Here is a 15,203-nt window from a genome sequence, read left to right as displayed (position 1 = left end):
TGATATCCATGGCATATGCATCACTAACAATATATTACACTGTCATAATCGCTGGCAGATGCTGAAGTCCTTCGTGCTACAATAAAAAAAATCTCCTGGCAGGTTTCCTTAGCACCACACAAAACCTGCTTGTGAATATGCTGAGCTGCGAAAAGTGTAAAAATGTACACCAACAGTGCCACCTTCAAAAGCTCCAGTGAGTTGCGCAGCAACATAAGGCAGAGGTACTTTCAATTTGCAAGTCAAATGAAAAAATCTAATCCGCGTGCAGCCAGAGCATTACTTAACCAGGCCTATTCATGACGCACTAGACGAAAATTACTCATTTGTATTTAAAATGTGCTCCACCCTCCCCAAAACAGAAGGCCAGAGACATCTTGTAGGTCATACAATTGCCTTAAAGAGTCTACCTGCAGTATTAGTTGTGGTTTGACCCTTCGGGACCACTGCTCGTACCTTTTCAGTGCTGGTGCTGTGGACAGGCAGAGAATCTCCTGATTCCAAACTCAATACTGAGAGACTGGAGTCAATCAGATCGTCTGTAAGAGAAAGGGCATGCAATAATCACAACTTCAGCCATCCAAACTGTTCAAGCACAACATTTGATCATGCATGTTAACATTTTAGACGCAGCTAAATTAGGTGCTGTAACATTACTTGAGTAGATAACTGATATTGATTTTTCTATCAAGACTAATATTGACTTGAAACCCTGAACTGGTACTGCTCTGGTGCATTTTGTGTTACTGTTATCGTTCTCTCTGTATTTGCTTGGGATTCGTCTGGATTCTTTGGTTTCCTCCTATTTCCCAATTTAGGTGTGAATGAAAGTGTAAATGTGTGTATGCTGCCCTGTAAAGGACTGGGATTTCATCAAGGTTGTACACCCAACTTATGCCTAGTGTTCTCGGGATATGCTTCAGATTTACTGAGCCACTGTTTAAGACAAAGCAGGTAATGAATGAATACATGAATGGATGACATACCATCTGAGGTATTTCCCTCAAGTAATATTAGAATTGTTTCATAAACGCATCACTAGACAAAAGAACATTTAGCCATTATACACTTACATTACATTAAACATTAGAATAAGGGAATTTGTTTAAAATTTTTATAACCATGTTAAGCAGAAAGCATCTCAAAATGCACTATTAACCCAAACCTTTAGGACAGGGGTATCAAACTCAATTGCACAGGGGGCCAAACTCAAAGCACACTAAGTTGCAGGCCAAACAAAATAAACATTTATTGAACACACTAAAGCTAAATTTTTTTTTAACATAAATATGATGATATACAGTGTTGTGCTAGTTACTAAAAAATAGTAACTAGTTACAGTTACTCGTTACTTCATTTAAAAAGTAACATATATTCACAATCAAAAACTAAAGTGGCTTCTGCTGTTGTGTTGAGCCCTTAAAAATGCTCCTTTCACAGCTGAAGTATGAAAACTATCAACAATGTAGAACAGAACACCGGGTTAGCTTCTAGCTTCTAGCATAGAGTTCCTGGAGGAGCTTCAACAGATTGGAGTTGCTGTTTATCGCAGTAGATATGAGCTTCAAACCAGAAAGACACAGCTTACATTTGACTAAAAGGTTTTTGTCTTTATGCTCAACGAAAGTGAAATAATGAGCATATTTCCACTTTGAGAAACTCGTTTTGCTCTCGTCTCGACTCGCCATTACTGCCGCACAGACCTGAATAAACGGAGACACGCCTTTGTCTTCGTGTATACAGAGGGTAATTCACCAATCCTACAATGCGACGCTGCTGTAAACAGGTTAGACTGTAGTCTACACTTCAGCTGAAATTCATTCATTTAAAAAAGTAACTTGTAACGCACCATACGGTAACGAAGTTCCTTTATTTTTAAAAGTAACGCATTACAGTATTAGTTACTGTCAAAAGTAACGCGTTACCAGTAACCAGTAACGCATTACTGCCCAACACACCAGCTTCACTTTGTGATTTTGCCCTGGTGAAAAACATCAAAAAAACTAAATTCTTCTTTGACTCTTCAACTTTCTGTATCTTCTGCTCTGCATTCAGGTTTTTCAGCTTATCATGATGTTTTGTGCCGTCTTAGAGTCAATTCCTTAATTACAGCCACATTCGCTCCACATATAAGACATACGGGTTTACCGTCAATGTCAGTAAACATATACTCCGTTTTGAAAGGCTCTGTTTTCAGAATCAACTTATCTCTTCGCCATTGTGAGGCGCTAGCTTCGCAATAACTTGACGATAGGGTTGTATACGTCAACAGAAGCTCGACTTAATTGACGCAGGAATGTTCCCAGGTAGCCTAGCGTTCCACAAGGCAGCTAAAGCGCTGCATTATAGGATCTGTAGTTTGTGTGATATCAGCTCTTCATGGTTAATGAGTGTTTTTTTATATGGATTAATGGTGTAAATGAGCATAGAGAAACAATAACATTTAAACAAACACATTAACATAAATAAACAACACCTATGCCTACCAATATGAATGTCATTCGAATAACCAGCATGTGTGTATATGAGAAATATGACTCCTACCAGTATTTCTGGAGGTGTTATTTTTCAGAGGTTCCATCATGTGAAGGAGGTCCTGTTCAGTGGAAACAATGGAATCAGGGCCATTTTGAGAACCAACACTATCACAAGTTGACCCCTTAGATTTGCTCACAGTTTGTTTCTCTAGGAAGCTCTCGGGCATTGGTTTCAATTCTATAATGCTGGTCTCCTGGGAATCAACTTGGCCTGGTGTTTTGGCTTGCGAATCTGTAAGAATACTGCTGGTGGTCTTTATCTCCTGGTTGTTTTTCATTCCTTCCTGATCACCACCCAAGTCCTGTTGGGCATCCTGCTCTCCAAGCGCTGTTTTGGTCTGTGGCGTGTTTTTTAAAGAACTAATTTTGATCTCGGTCTTATCGCCATTCGAGTTCTTTTCGAAAGCTCCCTGAATGAGGTCTTCTGAAAAACGGACCTTCTTCTCAGCTCCTCTGGAAACGGAAGTGTTCTTGTTTAGCAAGTCTGTAGGAATAAGCATATTCTCTTGTTTTGTATCTTTGTCAGCGGCCACAGCCGTCTCCACAGCACTGGATTCTGCTCCTTGGGTCTCTGTGTCTGGACTATTACTGTTGACCTCAGAATCACACAGAGCGTCCAGCTCCTCCAAAAACTCCTCCAAACTAGTTTCTGGACCCACCTGGAGATATGGTGCAGAACAGATGGCAAAATATATCGAAAAAATATCTTTTACCAGATGGCACATGTATCATGGGAGTCTGGATTCTCTGAATGTTTTTTCCACCAGAGAGGTTTAAACAAAATACGATATATAAAGAAATGCTTTATCATAAACTTATAATAAATACTTTATGTTGTATGGTATAAATTGTTAAGCGTTTCTGTTAAGTATTGACATTTTTTATGTAATTGCATCAAGAGTAATACAATACAAGCTATAATTGTTATCAGCTATTACCGTGAGGACAGACTGTAGCAGATGCAACCATAATAGAGAAGACTCAGCTGGATCAAAACATTATTAATTAAGCTCACAGGGAAAAGAAAGTCAGGTATTTATTTATTTATTTATTTATTTTTGTACTCGGCGTAAAACTAACCTGCAATTGCTCTGCTTCGTCTTTAGAGTCCCATCTGAAAAAAATAAAGTATACTTGTATATAATGTTTTCTATGAAATGATCCGTTCACTGCAATAAATAAGGTATTCAAGCACAAACAAACATTGAGTTGATTGAGTGGAGGGAGCTATTGCTTAGCCATCCTTTAGAAATGCTTATTCTAACTATAATGAAAATAATATATCAGAAGTAATACTTTGGGGGTTTTTTTTGTTTTGTTTTGTTTTGCAAGCCGAAAGAAATACACTAAATTAAGACAAATATGACTAGCCAATTATTTTGTATAAAAGAAATGGCACCCGATATACAAGGAGAACATAGTGTGAATCAGTGGTTGCAGACATACACTGCATCTCAGAGGCATTCGTTTGCCCTTTAGTCATCATCTGTTTTAACCTTAGAACAAGCAAGCAAAAAATATTAAACATTTATATATAAATATGACTTATTTTTAGAGCGCGTTAATAACGAATTAATGCAAATTAATTTTAACAGCGCTAATTTTATAAAATCGATTAATGCAGTAAATATATATAAAACTTCAACTTAACACCATTTATTCATGACGAAATTTCTTTACTCAGACTTAAAAAGATAATATACTCAAGCGAAAAGTTTTCAATTTTTGTATACATTTTTAATCCCTAAACATTTGTTTTACTGTGGTAATGGATTAAAAACTTATATCCCTATTTCACAGACCAAAAACCGCCATGCTGCACACAACCGGCAATTAAAACCGTCCGTGTAGAAACATAACAAAAAGCTCTGTTTGGTGTCCTGATGATTTACGTAATTTAAAATACATAATTACACAAAAACATTTACAAGAATATTTTGTCTTCATGCTCTATGTTGAGTATGTTTTTACTAATAATTAAAAACATATATTTGGATTAAGCATCTATATTTGTCCATGATCATGTTGATTAGAGTATTAAAAAACTTAAGTATTATTTTAAGGTACATTTAGAACAGATAATAATGTGCGATTAACTTGCGTTTAAAATATTTTTGAAAATACGAAATCACATCATTTCATTGATTGACAGCTCTACTTATTATATAACTATGATAACATGACTATTATACCCAAGATCTAGGGCCAAAGTACCAAGTAAACAAGTAAATTAATTGGTCTGGAGTCTGAACACATTTGCAAGGCACTTTAAAGAGATTTTTTCAAGAAGTTTTATCGTAGCAAACTATCCTTGAAATTACCGTTTGCTAGTGTAGATGTTTTTTGAGGTACACAGAAAACACAGACACAATGTTTTTAATAAACACATTATTAAACACAGGGTAAAAAGTCAAAATGTTCTGATTACATTTTCCATAATGTGTGCACAATTGAATAATTAATGAATAGTGTTAATTACATAATAATTAAAAAGACTAATAACTACACAATGTGCTTTAAGTATCATCTTACCTCCTGGCTCGGCCGGTCAAACGGTCCTTTCCTTTCACTTTACTGCCAACCACAGGAACATTCTTTCCTCTCTTTTCATGCTCTCCACCTGGAGCACATAAAAAATCACAACAAAAATTATAACACACATATTACAAGATATTACAAGGTTTCAGTGGTCTCGCATTTTGTTTACATTTTTTCTGCTACTGTTCACTTTACATCTCTTACACACCAGTGTGCAATACACAACAGGTTTACTGGCGGCGCAATTTTGCATTTTGTGTATTTGTCTTGCACTGTCCTGAATTGTCTTGCACTGTCTTATGTTGTCTTTGCACTGTTTGCACCAGGTTGCACACGATGCACTTTATGTGGCGAGGACACTTACTAGTCCTTAGCTCTGTGTTTTTGTGATTGTTGTTGTATGTAGCACCAGGGTTTAGGAGGAACGTTGTTTTATTTCACTGTGTAATGCGTCAGCTGTATATGGTTGAAATGACAATAAAAGCTTCTTCTTGACTTCTTCTAAAAGCTTAAAGATAAGAGCAATTGTGCATGCTTGGTTTTAATTTCATACTAATGAACATGTCAATTGTATAACAATTACCAACTCTGATACTCACAGTAACTCACTGAATGTCAGTCTTGACAGTTTATGCAGAATGATGCAAAAGCTAATGTATTGTGCATGCTGAGATGTTTTTTTCTGCTCACCAAGGTTGTAAAGAGTAATTATATGAGATATATCATCCTTCCTGGACAGGCAAACTAATTTGGTCATTTCTTTTCTAACCTTTGTTTTTATTGACAAAGTGATTTAATTTACAGAACTGTAGCCCACTCATTGCCTTGTTTTTCACACCACTCTGTGTAAACGCTAGAGATTTCTGTACGTGATAATTCCGATGATCATCAAATACTCAAACCAGCCTATACGGCACGATCAACCGATGCCACAGTTAAAGTCATAAAGATTTCTCTCAGTTTTTATGTTTGATGTGATGATCAACCGAAGCTCTTGACCTGTACTTGCGTGATTTGATGCACTGCGCTGCTGCGATCTGACTGGCTTTTTCTTATCATTAATAATATTTTAATGGGTTTGAATTGTTTTGCCACTGTGCTTTCATTCCTAAATCCATGTCAAAGTTGATATTATTTACTGGACTACTTGTTCAAGCTGAATGAAATCCATTCCATTTAGTGACCAGTCAAACACAAACTATGATAAATGCCACTATAACAACATCTACTGTATGTATAAATATGCTTCAAGGAACAAATTTGAAGACCGACAGAGTTATCAAGGGCTTCAACTGGTATGATTAAGAGAATGATATATGCTTCAATTCTTTGCAGGCTGTAAGATTTGTCTACCTCGTGATTCTGTTGTTACTGGAGGTCTGGAATGTCCTCTTCTCGCATTCCTTCCTCCTGCGCGTCAAAATTATGCACTAAATTATTAATGAACACCTAATGTAATGTACCAATATGATTGGCTTTAAAATGTGAAAGGGTTCTTTGTATAGATTTAAATCAGTTATAAAAACAAAACAATAATTAAGCAATAATCTATGCTAATAACTATACTTTAAATTGCTGTACATTTGCTTCTTTTTCACATTTAAAATTTTTGATAGAGAGGCTTTCAAAATTGATTGTCTCACCTCTGCTCGGTGTACCTCTCTCTGCTGCACCTTTTTCAGAAAATCTATAGAGTATTTTTAGACAGGGAAACAAACCAGATAAGCACAAGGTCATCAGATCAGTCAATAACATTGTGTGTGGTGTTTAGAAATTTCAGTCCAACAGCGTCAGCAACTGTTTATAAATTCGCTGCCCTAAAAAAGTCATGATTCATCTTAATGATGACTCATGTTACTTTTTTTTATTGAACACTTTTACCAAGTGTCAGACTGTATTTACCCAGTGTTCACTAAACATTTTGTCCTCCAACATTTCACGTTTCCTGTTCAACTTCTGTTTATGGAGTTTGCAAGCTAGTCCAAATAAGGCAAGGCATTTTAAGCCTGTCTAAAAATAGGCTCCTTTCCCATACTGCTTTTCCTTCTCAAAAGGGAATCGCTGTGTTATCTCAAACGCTGCTCTGTTGAGGACTTCCAGATATGGGGTGTGGGAAGAAAGAGTGGGTACAGTATGTAGACGTAGAAGCATCTCCACTTTCTCATATACATAGGGAAAGAAAATGAGTGGTGGGAAACACAAAGTACACACAAAGTTAGCATGCATAGCATGAAAAATCAGCATCTCATGAAACTTGACAAATCATTATTATTATTATCATTATTACAATATTGACTACTTCTTTATATAATAATAAAGCAGAAATGAGAGCGACGGTTAACGCCCATAAAATTCTCCTTTCTTTCTTTCTTGTACTCACTTTGCTCTTGTAAACTTTTCTTTTAAAATTATTGGAGATAATTTTGCCAGTTTTGATTTGCACATGTTTACCCACCTTCCAATACAGAATTATAGATCAGCAGACTTTCGGCCAGTGCCGTGACTCAGACATGCCACCCACATTCTCTTTTCTCTCTCAGTGGCAAATGTAGCCTATTGAAAGTGTGTCAATTGGGATTTTGCTGGATTTTATCACCTGCATCAATATAAACTGAAAAAAAGATAATTTGTTTTTCTTTTTTAGCAATTGGTCCAACAATACACAGCCCGCAGCCTTGTAATTTTTCCCTGTGACTACAAAACATTATAATTTGGTGGGAAAATTCTGAAAAAAGAAAATCATTTCACACACAAAAGCACAAGACATAATTTCACATTCTGGAGAAGATGCATTGTCACCATTCAACAAAAAAAAAGATAAATAAATAAAAAATATTCTCCCCTGCACAGCTGAAACCTTCATTTTAAATTCCATTAGGTGTATTCCAAGTTTGACAGTCACTCACATCTGTACAAATATTTAACATCGTCTTTTGTAATATCTAAAACAGCTTCATTATGTGTTTACAATAAAATCTATGTGAAAGTAAATTCAATTTCTATTATTTGTAATGTAAGAAGACTGGACAGTGCCTAAAAGAATAATAGGTTTGAATAAAACTATGACATAACAGTAAGGATACCTAATAATCTATGTTTCTCTCTCCCCTTCACCTCTTGATGTTTATCTCTCATTCTCTGCCGAGCTATACATGCTTTAGTGGTACCACTGATCCTGTTTTCTTCTTTTTGCCGAACCTGTCTGATCCATCCTGATGCCCTACTTCTGGATGGAGTTCTATTCAGTTAGAAACCACTGACTGCTGCTGAGGAGGTTTTCACAGGAACAGCATGATTCTATAGGTCCATTATATTACTGTTGAAGGTTAAACTAAAAAAAAAAAAGCATGACGATGGATTTAAACAATTAATTTAAACAAGCTTTAGCTGTCGGACATATAGTCTCACATTTGATCTTTGGTATACAGAGGAGTTCATAGCCAACTCAATGACTGCAAGTTACCCAGGTCCCATGGTTGCAAAACGAGCCTGAATAATCACTAATCCACCACTGGGCTTGACAGCTAGTATGAGGTGTTTGTGCTGATGTGGGTTGTGAGATGGAGAAGAAGGAAAAATTCTGGAGTGAGTTAGATGAAGTGGTAGAAGTTGTACCTAGGAAAGAAAGATTGGTGATTGGGGCAAAATCTAATGGGCATGTTGGTGAAGGGAACAGGGTAGATGAGGAGGTAATGGGTAGGTATGGCCTTAAGGAGAGGAATGTGGAAGAGCAGGTGGTGGTATATGCAGCAAAAGGTAAAGAGGAATGTGGCAAAGTAAAGGAAAAGGCATATGAGGAGCTATATGAGAAGTTGGACGCTAAGGAAGGAAAAGAAGATATTCGGCTACTCTTGGTCCATGCATGTTGTCTTTCAAATGGCTCTCTAAATTATCGCATTGTCCCTTACAGTTTTAAACATGCTGTGTTTCTGACTTTGCTCAAGAAGCCAAGCATTGATCCTTCTATTTTAACAATTTCCATCCAATTTAAAAACCATAAAAAAATAAAGCTATCTTAAGTTGTTTTTCAGCAGCTCACTTCATTTTTAAATGGAAATCATTTTTTCTTAAGAAAAGACATAACACAGAGTTGGCTCTCATAAAGGTTACAAATGATTTTTTTGTTGTTGACAGTGGAGTAAAGAATGACTGTCTTTTTTTATTCATGTAAGATTTTAATGCAGCTTTTGATACAATACATCGTTCAATTGTTTTAAATCGTGTAGGACAGTGTAGCAAGGAAGCGCCCTAGACGGGTTTGCCCCTATTAGAAAAACAGAACCTTTTAAGTTGAAATCTGGAACTACTCTTCCTTCTCTTTCAATTAATGTCCAATTAATTTAATTACTATCATACAATCTAAATAAATTTTCCATTCTCCCCTGGACTCTAGTTTGAAAAAAAAAAAATAATAATTATTAAGGATTAATTCAAGTTGTTAAATAAGGAAATATTTCAAGAACAATTTGAAATCTACTACAAAACTTTTTTTTTTGTTTTTCTTCGTTTTTTTTCTTTCTTTTTTTTTTTTTTTTATGAAAAGTGTTGAAAAGTCACCAAAAAAAACAAACAAACACACAGAAACGCAAGTCAGCATCCACAAAATAATTTACATTTATCATTGAACTTGCAGTTCGACATGCAGAAAGAGAAACAGCTCAACAAACAAGAGACAACAGAAAATGAGGACAAGCCAAACCAAATCAAGACAAATGGGTTAATCTCAGGGGTACATAAGGAACATGAATAGCATGCAACAGACGGAGGACGGCTGTGGCAGCTTACGTAAGCTCGGGTTTGTCCATGTCCCAGGCTCTTCTCCACTGGCCCTGGGGGTTCTTGTGGCGAGCCACACGCTCTCGGTCGATTTCTTCCCTCTCCTTTTTCCAGCGCAGGTACTCCTGCTGCTCCTCACTGGATGTGGGGATGCTGAGATCGGTCAGCACTTCATTTTGCTAAAGAAGGTGAAAGAAAGTAATAAAAAATAGTGTATATAAGAACTATGTACTAGAATGAGCTGCTCCTCAAAATCATTTTCATACAAGTTTTTAGAGCAATGAAACTTTATTTGAATTAGGAGACAAAATCTGTCCCGGCACGACACTGCTACTGTACACAAAGTGAGCTCCATGAAGGTATGATTTCCATGGGTTGGAGTGAAAGATCTCGAGTGGCCTGCTACAGAGCTCAGACCTCAACTCTACTGAACACCTTAGGGATAAATGTGAACGCTGACTGCACCCCAGGCCTCCTCACCCTACATCAGTACCTGACTTTACCAACACCCATTCTTTAGCTAAATTTTCCCCTTTTAGCCATCAAAATTACTCTCCTGGACAAAATAGGGCCAAGCCTAAATTGGTAAGTTTTTTTCTATAGCGCTTTTCACAACAGACATTGTCTCAAAGCAGCTTTACAGAATTTAAGAGTTAAAGTGAACAATGTGTATTTATCCCTGGTCAGCAGGCCATGGCAACTGTAGCAAAGAAAAACTCCCTTAGATGTTATGAGGAAGAAACTTTGAGAAGCACTAGACTCTAAAGGGAAACCAATCCTCATTGTCTTAACAAATCTTAGGTCAGGGGATTAAATACATAGAATTTTTTTCCTTACTTAAACGTACTAAAACCCAAAAGAAATACATTGAACTTCTCTTGGGTATAAATACTGTATATTCATGGCAAACTCCATTATTTTCCAAAATCTTATTCTCCATGCTATAAACTCAATTCAGATTTTCTTTTAAAAAAAAGATATATATACACGAAGTCTGATAACTGAATTTCAGGAAGGCGGTGTATATATATTAACTATCTGCGGAGCAGGACATACGTTTTCTCCTTTTAGGCCTAAATGTAAAAGAAGGTGGACATAATACCAGAACAAAAGCTGAGCAAGTTTAGTTTTCTCTTCAGAGAAATCAGCTGAGGGTAAACAGGAAGTGCTCCTATGAATACAGTTAAAAGCATCATATTGTTAATGTTATTGATAGGGACAGTTCGTAATTTACAGACTATTAAAACATTACAAAATATGAATCTCCAGTGATCTTGATCATGACATCATTTTTGGAGAGTTGGTATGAGTATTTTATGCAAATCTTTTAGAAATTTCTAGCATAAATCTTTACACAAAATGGTGTGGAAAAGTAAAAAGAAAAACATATAGTGGATGTGAAGGAGTGACCAGATTAGTTTGACTGAAAATAGTGTCAATTGTGTTGAGTAGAAGAGCATTTAAGAACACATCAAACCAGTCAGATGTGCTTCAACAGAAGAACCAAAAAGGTTTAACTTCTGCAAGCAAAACTCATTAATTTCCAAGTTAAAAAAATGATCCTACACAAGGATACCTAATAGGCATTGTTTGACAGCCACAGCCACATAATAGAGTATTGTTTCTAAACCTGGTCTATGAATCTGACAATGGTGTACATCAGTCTCCAGATCTGACTACAGATAATCCTTGAGATGCGGCAGAATGCGGGCAAACCACCAGGGTTGGACAGAAATGAAGTAAATGTAATTCGTTACTGTACTTAAGTAGGTTTTTTTGGTTTTTTTTGGGGGGGGAGACTTTTACTTTAACTTCACTACATTTTAAAGTCAAATATCGTACTTTTTACACCACTACATTTTGAGAAATGAGTCGTTCCTTTTTATTTATGAGTGGATCAAACACAAAGCAAGCCACCAACCAGGGGCGAGCGAGCCCATGCTCGGTTTAGAACTTGTTTTGATTGCCACTTGGTGGTATCTACTTATCAGCATTTGTTGAATTCTTGCTCATTTCATAAACAATAACTTGTTGTTAAGCCCATATGCAGACTTGTCCTTTCTAGCATTAATAAACAAAATAACTGAATTTTCAATCGTTTACCTCAAGGTTGTATGCTGGATGACTTTATAGTTCAAACGGTATTTGTGATTTTCAGGTGTGTAACGCTATGCTCTTGCTACTCAAAGTAGTTTTAAGCCTTCATAAACCAAAAACGACATTTCAAGTACTGCATCTGTTGTAATCAGATGTAAAGAATTCATTCTCATTATGTAGAACAATCAACAATGAATAAATACAATGAATTAATCTAGTCCTGAGAACATGAGATTCAATCACCCTCTGGATGAAGGTATTGAGAAACACATTTAATAGAAAAGTGTGATTTATGACACAGAGAGAGAATCTTACCTGTGCATAGGGATTATACGCCGTGAATTTTTGATGAGCTCCCTCAGCTCGACACTTTCGTTCCTGCTTCCTTCCAACCTGAAACAGCATATGAAACGGCATAAACTGCATTCATATTACAAGCAAGAAAAGTTTGATACTAATTCACCTAGCATGAAATTTTAATATTACATGCCTTTAAACTGTGTGCAAGTAAAAAAATTAAGGTTTCACACAGGAAAAACAAACATGAAATAAGAAAGTACACTTGAGCAAGAAGACTGGACAACAGGCGGGACAAGTGCAGCAGGAGTGTCCAGTCTTTTCCACAAGGGACCGGTGTGGGTGCAGGTTTTCATTTTAACCAATCATGGGCCACACCTGATGTGAATTTGGTGTGGACTTGATTGGTTGGAATGAAAACCTGCACCCACACCGGTCCTTTGTGGAAAAGATTGGACACCCCTGCAGTACAGGATTCTACTGCCCTCAACTGGACAAAGTCAATTGTTTAAGATTCGAGATAAACATGCAATGTAAGTTTAAATTACATACAGCCAGGACGTAAATCAACAAAAAAGTTTTGTGTATATCTCATCTGCATCCTTGAAATACACCATGGCATCAATCATAGAACATGGAACTATACTTAATGGATCTTTGGTGCCACCCAGATGAGGATGGATTCCCTTTTGTATCTGGTTCCTAATACCTTCTTGCTCATTAAGGATAAACTTATAAGGAATAATCTTACAGGCACTAAATTTATACATTTGAGCTTTATAACTTTTTTTTTATCTCTGTAAAGCTGCTTTGGGACAATATCCATTGTTAAAAGCACTACATAAACAAATCCAAATACTGTACAATTTCAAATATAATTATACCACGGTAAAAGATAAAATGTCTTTCACTCACTATATGCATGCTGTTGTAAATTATTATATCTCAAACTATTCACATGTATAAGGGAAACCCATCTACAAATGCATGCAAGTTCCAATTAGCACACGAATTGGAATAGTGTGTAATAATGCATATGCACAAACATTTGCTTTAACTGTTTTTGAGGCCTTCTGGGTTACTTTAGTGAAACAATGGCCTAGGGCCCATTCCTCGTACATTGCTAAGTAGATCCGTGATCATCTCATTGTGGTAATTATGTTCTGCCTAATTAGATTCCTAGAAGACGTGATAAGTAAAGCACGAGTGAGTTGTTCGAGATATTTGCGCAGTCACGTTTGCTTGAAAATGCTAGAAATCCTAATTGGCAGCGTTGCATTTGAGGAGATCACAGGCTTGAATTTTCTTTTACCGCTCCAGAGTTTAGAGTTGTTGCTCAAAGATTATGTAGAATTTGAAAACTTGATCACAATACCAGGGACACCTAGAAATATGCAAAAACATGCAAAAACAAAAAATAAAAATTAATAAATTTAAAAAAAGGAGAACTGGCAAAAAAAAAATTGCTGACAAATTAAAGGCGATTGTGTTTTCCATTTTATATTTTTTCCCAATTAAATATGTACATCATTTAATATTACTTTATTGTTGGACTCACTGGAAACAACATTTTATCTCCATAGCACTTGAACAGTCAACAGAAATAAATACAAGAACATTCTACAAAATATTTCTTTTATTCTTTTAATATACTCTACTTGACGAATTAGTCTTTTATTATGAGGGTCGAACAGATGAATCAGGTGAATGGTTCCCTCATTAAAACAACCACCATCTGTTCATATGTAAACTACTGTATTGCACTAAAGGATCCAGTCAATCCCACTTTAAAGCGTTCCATATTATTCTTCTGAATTTCTTCTTATTGCTCTCATAAAAATGGAGAAGACATAGCTGTGACAAGACTTCCTGCATCACCTCTGTGTGTAAAAAAAAGCTATTAACTAAATCCTGTTTACGTAAAATGAGCCTGCTCCTGAATAGGCTTGAGCTTATAGAACTGTTGCTATGACGACATTTTTGAGGATGAGTTTCAAAGAACCAAGCAATCTCAGATCATGTCAAATGGTCAACAATTAAAAACTATGAATTGAGTAGTCCACATAAGAAGGCACCCACTCGAAACTAAAGTTATGGATAGGTCTAATGTTGCGGTGAGATGACTAAATGGATTCACCTGTGGGACAAAATGGACAGTAAAACATCTTGCATTGTGTCCAATGAGAGACGGAACTCCAGACAAAAAGGTGGAGGGATGAGGGTATCATGTGATTAATGAGAACGTCCTCCTTGAGAAAGGGAACTTAATGAGGATGGGTTCCCTCTTGAGACTGGTCCCTTTCAAGGTTTCTTCCTTATGCCATCTCAGGGAGTTTTTCCTTCCCACAGCCACCACTGGCTCACTCATTAGGGACAAACTTGCACTTATAAATGAATAAGATGTTCTCTATATCACCGCATTATCTGTGTAAAGCTGCTTGGAGAATGTTCATTGTTAAAACTGCTATACATATAAAAATTAATTGAATTATTATTATTAATAATCTCTCTCTCTCTCTCTCTCTCTCTCTCTTCAATTACACTTGAAATTTGTTATTTGCATTATTGCACATAATCTCAAATGCGGCCATTTGGCCTTCTTAAAAATACACATTTGCCTAAAAATGCTTAAAATTACTATACTTAAAACAAACATCCACTAAATGGCACATCAGGGCCGAAAACATAAAACCTTAAGTGGGATGTCCAGATGCTTTTTATTTTTACAGAAAGGACAAATAAGCATCTCTTTGTTGACCTCCTGACAAATAAAACAATGGAGCTTCTTTAGCAAATGATGCATTTAGCTCGGCTGTTGAAAGGAGTGCAATAGCAGGACGTTTGTACCAACAGCGATTATACTTTACAACAGATTAGCACAACGTTGGGACATATTATACTGCTCCAAACCAGTCTTATGCCCTTTACAGGCTGGACAAGTTCAGCAATATTATACAC

At 36.3% G+C, this 15,203-nt stretch overlaps 1 protein-coding gene across 2 annotated transcripts in view; it reads right to left on the bottom strand.

The window, feature by feature from the left end:
• LOC124390171 (coiled-coil domain-containing protein 9B) overlaps window positions 1-15,203 on the bottom strand; it is a 49,618-nt gene that overhangs the window by 8,700 nt on the left and 25,715 nt on the right. For both annotated transcript variants that reach the window (XM_046855953.1, XM_046855954.1), the window contains 8 exons: window positions 12,264-12,341; window positions 9,861-10,030; window positions 6,719-6,762; window positions 6,429-6,485; window positions 5,070-5,157; window positions 3,618-3,651; window positions 2,545-3,196; window positions 457-539 (listed from right to left, as the gene is read on the bottom strand). In XM_046855953.1, the coding sequence (XP_046711909.1) occupies window positions 457-539; window positions 2,545-3,196; window positions 3,618-3,651; window positions 5,070-5,157; window positions 6,429-6,485; window positions 6,719-6,762; window positions 9,861-10,030; window positions 12,264-12,341 (1,206 nt within the window). The remainder of the gene's footprint in view (window positions 1-456; window positions 540-2,544; window positions 3,197-3,617; window positions 3,652-5,069; window positions 5,158-6,428; window positions 6,486-6,718; window positions 6,763-9,860; window positions 10,031-12,263; window positions 12,342-15,203) is intronic.

Source organism: Silurus meridionalis, chromosome 8 (assembly GCF_014805685.1).
Source record: "Silurus meridionalis isolate SWU-2019-XX chromosome 8, ASM1480568v1, whole genome shotgun sequence".
NCBI classification, from domain to species: domain Eukaryota; kingdom Metazoa; phylum Chordata; class Actinopteri; order Siluriformes; family Siluridae; genus Silurus; species Silurus meridionalis.
Note: the sequence above shows the minus strand (reverse complement) of the source record. Positions and strands in the feature narration are given on the sequence as shown.